General features: G+C 34.0%; 1 protein-coding gene across 2 annotated transcripts; it reads right to left on the minus strand.

Moving 5' to 3' along the window:
• Positions 1-1,870: 1,870 nt before the first annotated feature.
• Positions 1,871-6,891, minus strand: LOC112710926 (serine/threonine-protein phosphatase PP1). Of its 2 annotated transcripts, none has more exons than XR_003157095.3 (4): positions 6,186-6,888; positions 3,715-4,274; positions 3,059-3,222; positions 1,871-2,172 (listed from the first exon to the last, which is right to left on the minus strand). XR_003157095.3 is itself a non-coding variant. In XM_025763409.3 (4 exons), the coding sequence occupies exons 1-4, from the start codon at positions 6,358-6,360 to the stop codon at positions 2,149-2,151; spliced, it is 981 nt and encodes a 326-aa protein (XP_025619194.1). In that variant the 5' UTR covers positions 6,361-6,891; the 3' UTR covers positions 1,871-2,148. The 2 variants fall into 2 exon arrangements, 1 of the variants encoding a protein (XP_025619194.1); XM_025763409.3 differs by having other exon boundaries at positions 3,059-3,280; positions 6,186-6,891.
• Between the last annotated feature and the right edge of the window lie 2,718 nt (positions 6,892-9,609).

Below are 9,609 nucleotides of genomic sequence, written 5' to 3' on the forward strand. Positions count from 1 at the left end.
AAAGTTTGGCCTGCAGCTAAAATAAAAAGGCTTTGGCTTATGGTTTGTGGCAATTTTTTTTAGGTACTAAATTTGATTTGTTATTAAGTCTGACTTAACCTAAAATCTCAAGATAATGATATTTTTCCTGTTATAAAAAAAATAATTAAAAAGTTATAAAAAAATTACTCTTATCCAATATACCAAATTCAATGTTTACAACAATATTTAAATTTTAAAGTATTTAAATTATGCAAAATTATTTATATAAAATATGAAAATTTTAAAAAGATAAACTATCAAAATCATGCTCGAATTTTAGAAATGTTGACAAAAATAATGCTCGCTTTTGATAACATTATAAAACATGTCAAAAATAATTAAAACTATTTTTTATAATAGCAAACAGCTTTTGTATTTGGTAAACCGTTGATACATTTGATTCAAACTTTTGTAGAAATATTTGGATAAATATATAGAAATTACATAAAAAAAGTAAAAAAATTCGATCTCTAAATTTTTTATTTCATTTTTTAGAAGTATTTTGTTATTGACAAAAAATTGCAAAAAAAAAAATATTTCGTGTGAAATTATCCAATTTTAAGATTAAAACTGTCTCATATTTCTGATCATGTTTACAAAAAATCGGATCAAAATCTAATCTTTTAAGCACTTTTTGATAATAAATATTTGATATTGGGTATTTTTGTCATGTTTTAAAATGTTGACTATTTTTGTCATTAACAAAACTGGAAGGTATTTTTATCAATCTATTAAAAAATTAGGACGATTTTAATAGTTTATTCCATAAAAAATTTAACAACTTTTTTAATTATGAAAAAATTATTTGTTTATTTATTTATATTCTAACATGTCTAGACAGACCTGATAGATCTAATTAGACTAATTTATGAGTCTAAATCTGGTTTATATAAATTTAGACTTTTAAAATTGTTTAAACCCGATCCTTTTTTGTGACAGGCAAAATCAGACCAGATTGAATACATGTACAGGCCTCTCACAGATCACCTAACCTCTCTAACAACAACCTCGCTCGGACTGTGCAGGACTAGGTAGGTTACCTTAGAAATGACCATCACAATTCATTTACCTTGTGTTTAGTCGTTCTATATGTTAGACTTCTCTGTTATCCATGTTTGTTCGAAACAAGTCACGTATTTTGAATCTCTTTACTCAATAAAATTTGTTCTTGACTTTTGCTGTCTATGAAACTTATTAGTTTTATTACCTATATAATAATTATAATATATATTGGATAATAATATTGAAGAATGACTACTTTTGGTACTAACTCGCCGCTTTCAACTGAAAAAAAAAAAAAAAAAAAAAAAGACAACTTCACCTTAGAAAACCAAATCCGGGAGTTAATACTTGGAAAAGATATGCACAGTCAAAAGTCAAAAACAAGCGCAGGACTTAGCAGCAGCAAAAATAGCCATCAATTTTCCACCTATTGAGTTTGGTAAATAATAAAGTAAAATTGTTCAGCTACTCTACCGGTAAGAATCGAAAACATATTTTTAACCAAAGGGGTTGGTGCTCACTCATGATTCGCAATTTTGCATGAAATACCAACACATTGTTGGGTTGTTCAAGATTGAAATATAGTAAAAGTTTTGGATAGGAGAATAAAACGTTAAGATCCATTTTCGTCTCAGAAACAAAACATCTGAAGAACACAAGAGCAAGACCTAAAAAGAGATTAACATGGAGATTAAGCCACACCCATTACCAGCTTCAATTGCTCTCCACATTTAAACAATATTTAAGTGCTTATTCATGAAATAGTTTTTCAGCACCCCATGGCACATGCAGGTATATATCATCTTATACTTGATAAGCTTAAAAGTCACCAAAAAACACATCAGCGTACAATGAAAACAAAGGACTCGATGCAAATTTTTGTACCAGTTAGAAAAACAATGGTCTACATAGTAGTTCATGAGGATGATGATGTTTCTATTATTTTTTTTTTTTTTTACAATTCCCAAATATCATAGACGACCAAATGGTACTCAACTATCCTTTTTCTTGCAACTACTGCATCTTCTTTGACCAAGCTGACCCTGTTGTGGCAGCCAACTATGACAGCTTCGTGACCACACTGACTTCATGCATCAGCAACCCCTTTTTTCGCCAAAATTTGCTTCATACTTTTGTACCTAGGAAGGACTGCAAGATAGCAAATTGCTAATTATATCAATTATTTATTAGAAACAACAAATGATAGGAAAAGCATGTACCCACTAGTGAATCAAAATAATGTGGTAAATTGATCTAGATTCTGAAAGATCAAGAAATTGCTGGTGTTCTACATTTCACAAGGAAACCAAATTGAATGCAACAGTATCCATCATTGTGGTGAGACCATTTGAAAGAATTGATTCATCCAACAGATTTGGTTGTAGCAGAACATTTTGGTTGATTTTTCAGGATAATGAGCTTTCTTTTCTCAATTGCTAAACTCGATTTCCCTAAATGTTTTCCACGTAAAAATATGTTAAGTACCAAAGGGAAGTGGAAAACCACATCTTAGAGCTAGCTATTAAGGGAGATGAACCACTCTCCTTAAATACATCAAACATCTCATACTACCCAATGTGCGACTCTGGACACCCCATAATATCCAAGTCCTTCACATAATATGACAATTCAAATTTCCCAATTATGATGGAATCTACAACGATGCACCATATAGTACACAAGGAAAATACTTTTACAGTGGGAAAAAAAACTAGAAAAAGTTGAAGATCTGCTTCAACGTATCTTCAAATTTGTGTAATCATCACAAACACCTAGTTCAAGTATTACTATTCAAAGGAAGACTGCAGAAATAAGCCAGATTGTATGCCATGCACTTGTTTAATTTACTTTGAAAATCCCACTTTCAAAAATCAAGTCTCAGCCAGATAAAAGAGAAACCAGCAATGTCCATGAAACTGTCAGTTCATCATTAAGATTGAAATTTACAAATAGCTAAACATATCTTCATACATTTCCATCAGGGGTAAAAGGCACATGCAAATTTTGCACCAACAAATCTATCTTCCAACATTACCTTCACACCAGCTGGAGAGTTTCCTGGCTTAGCAGTCGTTGTACTTCCGAAATTGAGCTTTCCTTTTCTATCAGCAGGCTTTAATATTTGGAAAGAGCACATTAGAGTTTCATCAACACTCATCATAGCGCCAGCATTGTCAAATTCCCCGCAATAATTAGGTGCTGAAAATATTGTTACAAGCTGTCGGTTAGCAAAGAACTCATATCCATCCTCCACCACCTGGTAAAAGCACATTACAAATCCAGTTTAAGTTTAAAGCATAACTGATCAAGATATACTACCATTCAGTCTAAACTACCAGAATGCACAGCATGAAAATCCAAAAGCTTTCCAAATGGCAATTATAAGGATAACAGCTCCAATGCATAAATGTTTCACATGTTGCATGGCAAATACAGTACAGTCTAAGTACTGGAATGCACAGAATGAAAAATCATAACCTTGCCTATGACATTTAAAAGCAGGATAGCTTCATAAGTGTGCTACATTGTACACGACAACTTATTTCGAAGTCCGCAAAAAAAATAATTCTAATAATTCTGAGAGATGGATAACCACTGCTTAAATACATTTTATAGTCATTCTAGTCATTGATACAAACTCAACCCTAAAGACCTTGTAACACATTAGGCACCAAAGGCAGGAGTTATAACCTGATGAGCACGACAAATAAGATCCAAATCATGTTTCTGAAGAAACTCGGAGACCTTATCTGCACCAAATGTATATGAAACTCCCCTATCATTCATTCCCCAACCTTGAACTTCTTTGCTTGGATCTGACCATAGGAGATCGCATAGCAAACCCGTATCTGGTACATCAGTTGGCCGCTGAAGATTTCTAATCTGATCCAAATTGTTTAAGTCAGGAGAAAGTCCCCCATGCATGCACAAAATTTTTTCATCAATGAGAGCTGCCACAGGCAGGCAATTGAAGCATTCTGTAAATGTCCTCCATAACCTTACATTGAACCTTCTTTTACACTCATCATAAAATCCATATATACGGTTTATAGAAGCACATTCATGATTCCCCCTCAAAAGGAAAAAGTTCTCAGGATATTTTATCTTATAAGCAAGGAGAAGGCAAATTGTTTCTAAACTCTGCTTCCCTCGATCTACATAATCACCCAAAAACAAGTAGTTGGCCTCAGGTGGTAATCCACCATACTCAAAAAGCCTTAAAAGATCAGAATATTGACCATGTACATCACCTGAAAAATTGACATAAATATAATTAATATACATTAGCTACTAGAAATCTTTTGACTATAGACAATAATACAATATTTGGCGGTAATGCTAACATTGAGAAGTATAATGCATGAATCATGCCTACAGAAATTCAAATCTTTGTAATTTTGATTTATCAATCATGGTATTTAAGCTGTGTACATAAAATGAATAAGTAAAACTTAAGTCTTGTTTGTGATAGAAAAGTACCATTCAAGCTCAAACATAAACTTAATAAATGATGATGACATTGAAAAGAGAATTAGTGTAGCATCTATAGGGGGAAAAAGGGCAAGACTTTATCCTAGGTGGTTTTATCATGCATGGCGGATGGACTAAATCCCAATAAGTAAAGTTGAGTGCAACAAAGTCAAGGTAGCTCAATAGTTAACCAGTGGTAGAGATTAAAAAAAATATATATTACTGAAACCATTAAAAAAGGATAAGATTTATATTTAAATGATTTGTACACTGGTATACGATGCAATAGGACACTAGCATTGCATTATATAATCATGACCATTGTAGCCAACCCCATGCAGTGGGAAAAAGCTTAGCTGCAATTTTTATTGTTGTAGAATTCAGCAATAACAAATAACAATGTATCTGTTTTGTCCCAATACTTAAATTCTAACCTTGGGTTTACTGGTAAGCATAATATGAAGGAAAAACGAAGCATCCGGCTAACAAGATAACATCACTTTTATGTAAAAGAAATAAATTTTATGTGCCAAAGTAGTTAGCTACTTAGCTTAAATAATAAATATATTACACAATCCTATAAAAGCAGATATATCATTCCTGAAATGGAAAAGTTGGAACTTGGAACTTATAAATAAAGGATCATAATACATCATTTGAGTTCTCAAAGTCAAGTTTTTCACAAGAGCAAGGAAGTGCATACTTTGACTTTTACATGTTGGAGAATACAAATTGAGTGTCTTTTTAACGACACTTTAAACTGCATCTGCTAGGCAAGCTTAATCTAAGCAGGAAATGATATAAAGAATGCAAAAGAAGCTCATAGCTAAGGTGTACAGCAACAAAAAGCCTTGTCAGACAAGGAGCTAACCGGATCAAATTGTATCTTAAGGCTATGATGTAAAACAGAAAGAGTGTGAGGGGATGGTAATACCATCTGTGTAAACTTTGAAAAAAAAAAAAAAAACCTAATAAAAGGTATCCAATGTTTCTTTCACTCCCAATAATACTTCTAAAACTTCAACAACTGAGAGGCTTTCCAACATCTTACTTAAAATCTTTAATTGAATTAACACGTGTTCAGTTTAGGTTGCTGTATATCCTTACCTTTAGCATCCGGCTATAGTTAGATTGCCACATATTTTAACCAAGTCTAACGTCTAAACTATTTAATTTCCAGTTCACACACAAAAACAAAAACAAAAAAACAAACAAGGCTTAATATGTCAAACCCCGCCATGCTCATATGAGAGGCATCTCTATAATTTCATCAATAGGGTTTAGCGCCAAAGTTAGAGCAATTATACATCTTAATCACAAATTTAACCGTATTAGTGTATTACCAGAGCCACAACGTCATCAAGGACAAAGAAAAACACTAGACAAAGTTCAGTCAAACCTATACTTCACAAAACCTCACTGGGAAACCAATTTACAACACACACAGAGAAAACAGAAACATGCAATTTAGATAACAAATTTGTAATAAAAAAACCCACAGATAACCACCCAAAAACAACAAAAATAAAAAAGGTTCATGTAGCAGCCAAACAATCAAACCAACTTTCCAGAATCACCAAACAACATCAAAAAGTCACTCAGATCATAACGGACCCAAAACGCGAAGAAAACCCCGTGGGACCTAAGATTTGAAGCGCAGATCTCATAATCAAAAACTAAATTAAATTTACCGCAAATCTTAATGGGGGCTTCAAGCTCCAACAAATTGGGCTGCTGCAAGAAAATCTCTCTGGAAGCGGCACACAGCTGCTTGATCTCCGATTCCGAGAGCTGCACCTGCTTCCCCGGCCTCCCCCGAACTTCCAGCAATCGGTTTATTATGTCGTCCACAACCGCTTGCTCCATTTTCTTCTTCACCACCAAACCCTAAAAAAAAAGTCAACGCCTTTTCTTTTTCAATTTGTTTATCTATTTTTTATTGGCTTTGAATGCGGTGTTGGTGGTCATGGAAAGGGTCGGATTTGATGATAACGATGATGAATAGGAGTGTAGCGAGTGAGCAGATAACTATAATACTAATAATAATAATGATAATGATAGCATGCAAAAGAAGACGGTGGAGGAGGAATCAGAGCGGTGTCGTTTTGGTGGGAGGGGGTTGCCGTTTTGGGATCGGAGGGGAAGAAGGGAGGGATTTGGACATTGGTGGGTGAGGACGAAGAAAACCAAAAAACGGGGGAGGAAGATGTCAGGTTGGGTTGGGTTGGGTTTCTAGAATCTAAATTGTGAATTATCGAGAGGGGAATGAATTGGAAAAGGGAAAGCGGGGATTGGGATTTTTGTTGAGTAGGTTAAAGAAAAGACGGGGAGAGAGACTAGTGGAATGGTGGGGGGTATGTCGATGGTTTTTTTATGGTGTACAAAGATTCGGTTACTAATTTTTTTATTGTCAATTATATTTTTATTAAAATTAGTAGTATCAAAAAATATTTTAAATTTAATATTATCAAAAAAAAATTAAAAAAATTATATAAGGATTAATTTGATTAATTTTTAAAATTTAAGGGATGAAAATGACTTACGTCTAAATTTTCAAGGACTATTTTTATTATAAATAACTTTTTTGCATGTCAAGTGCCACGTGGCATGCCACGTGTCACTAACCTGACACGTGACATGTTAGGTGTCACTGATCTGACACGTCAACCAATCATCTTGTGACCCGTGGCATTAGCCTTCCACCTCATCATATGCCACGTTACACTTAACGTGACACATCATCATCCAACTAACGGAAGGACTAACGTGACCAATCGTGTATCTTTCGGGGACAATTTTAATTAACTTTATCTTTCGAGAACCAAAATGGAGATCGGAGTATCTTTCAGGGATGATTTTGGCTATTTACTCGTTAATTTTACTCTATCCTAAATACTTTTATTTTATTTTTATATTAAAATAACTATTACTTTTAATTTTAATAATTTATTAATTAGTTTATATCTGTTATACTATTATATACTATAAATATTTATTGAAAAACAATATTAATAAATATTATATAATTATGAAAAGAAAAAATAAGTGAGTTTATAACTAAAATTAAAATAAATTAAATAAAAATAAATTATTTGTTAAAAGATATCTATATATATTTTAATTTTCACATATATTAATAACAGCAAGTCAGCTTGGTGGTTTGGTGGACGAAATTGTGATCATCAATGTTGTACTCTTTGTTATTGTATGGAATCATTATAATGGCTCTTTGCTATGTGTGGACACAACTCCGTTCAACTAACCAGCAAGTGTACTGGGTCGTCCAAGTAATAAACTTTACGTGAGTAAGGGTCGATCCCACAAAGATTGTTAGTATGAAGCAAGCTATGGTCATCTTGTGAATCTCAGTCAGGCAGATTATAATTGATTATGGATTTTCGAATAATAATAAATAATAAACAGAAAATAAAGATAATTAAAATAGGATAGAAATACTTATGTAAATTAATGGTGGGAATTTCAGATAAGCATATGGAGATACTGTGCCCTTTCTTTTTCTACTTTCCTACTTCTTCCTTCAATCCTTCCTACTACTTTCCATGGCAAGCTATATGTAGGGCATCACCGTTGTCAATGGCTACATCCCATCCTCTCAGTGAAAAAGGTCCAAATGCTCTGTCACAGCACGGCTAATCATCTGTCGGTTCTCAATCAGGTTGGAATAGAATCCCTTGATTCTTTTGCGTCTGTCACTAACGCCCAGCCTTCAGGAGTTTGAAGCTCGTCACAGTCATTCAATCCCAGAATCCTACTCGGAATACCACAGACAAGGTTTAGACTTTCCGGATTCTCATGAATGCCGCCATCAATCTAGCTTATACCACGAAGATTCTGTTTAAGGAATCCAAGAGATATGCGCCCGGCCTAAGGTAGAACGGAAGTTGTTGTCAGTCACGCGCGTTCATAGGTGAGAATGATGATGAGTGTCACGGATCATCACATTCATCAAGTTGAAGTGCAACGAATATCTTAGAATAGGAATAAAGAGAATTGAATAGAAACAGTAGTAATTGTATTAAAACTTGAGGTACAGCAGAGCTCCACACCTTTAATCTATGGTGTGTAGAAACTCCATCGTTGAAAATACATAAGTGAAAGGTTCAGGCATGGCCGAATGGCCAGCCCCCAAAACATGAACAATAGCCTCCTAAGATGAAGAATAAAACAAAACTGAGACCAAAGATGTCTAATACAATAGTAAATTATCCTATTTATACTAGACTAGCTACTAGGGTTTACATGAGTAAGTAATTGATGCATAAATCCACTTCCGGGGCCTACTTGGTGTGTGTTTGGGCTGAGCTTGATCTTTCCACGAGTTGAGGCTTCTTTTGGAGTTGAACGCCAAGTTGTAACGTGTTTTGGGCGTTCAACTCCGGGTAGTGACGTGTTTCTAGCATTTTACTTTAGACAGCAACATGGAACTAGCGTTCAACACGAATAAAGTATGAACTATTATATATTTCTGGAAAGCTCTGGATGTCTACTTTCCAACGCCGTTGAGAGCGCGCCATTTGGAGTTCTGTAGCTCCAGAAAATTCATTTCGAGTGCAGGGAGGTCAGATTCCAACAGCATCAGCAGTCCTTTGTCAGCCTCCTATCAGAGTTTTGCTCAAGTCCCTCAATTTCAGTCAGAAATTACCTGAAATCACAGAAAAACACACAAACTCATAGTAAAGTCCAGAAATGTGAATTTAACATAAAAACTAATGAAAACATCCCTAAAAGTAGCTTGAACTTACTAAAAACTACCTAAAAACAATGCCAAAAAGCGTATAAATTATCCGCTCATCACAACACCAAACTAAATTGTTGCTTGTCCCCAAGCAACTGAAAATCAAATAGGATAAAAAGAAGAGAATATATTATAAATTCCAGAATATCAATGAATATTAGTTATAATTAGATGAGCGGGACTTGTAGCTTTTTGCTTCTGAACAGTTTTGGCATCTCACTTTTTCCTTTGAAGTTTAGAATGATTGGCTTCTCTAGGAAATTAGAATTTCGGATAGTGTTATTGACTTTCCTAGTTAAGTATGTTGATTATTGAACACAGCTACTTATGAGTCTTGGCCGTGGCCTTAAGCACTTTGT

The sequence above is a fragment of the Arachis hypogaea genome, chromosome 9 (assembly GCF_003086295.3).
Source record: "Arachis hypogaea cultivar Tifrunner chromosome 9, arahy.Tifrunner.gnm2.J5K5, whole genome shotgun sequence".
Taxonomy (NCBI): Eukaryota; Viridiplantae; Streptophyta; class Magnoliopsida; order Fabales; family Fabaceae; genus Arachis; species Arachis hypogaea.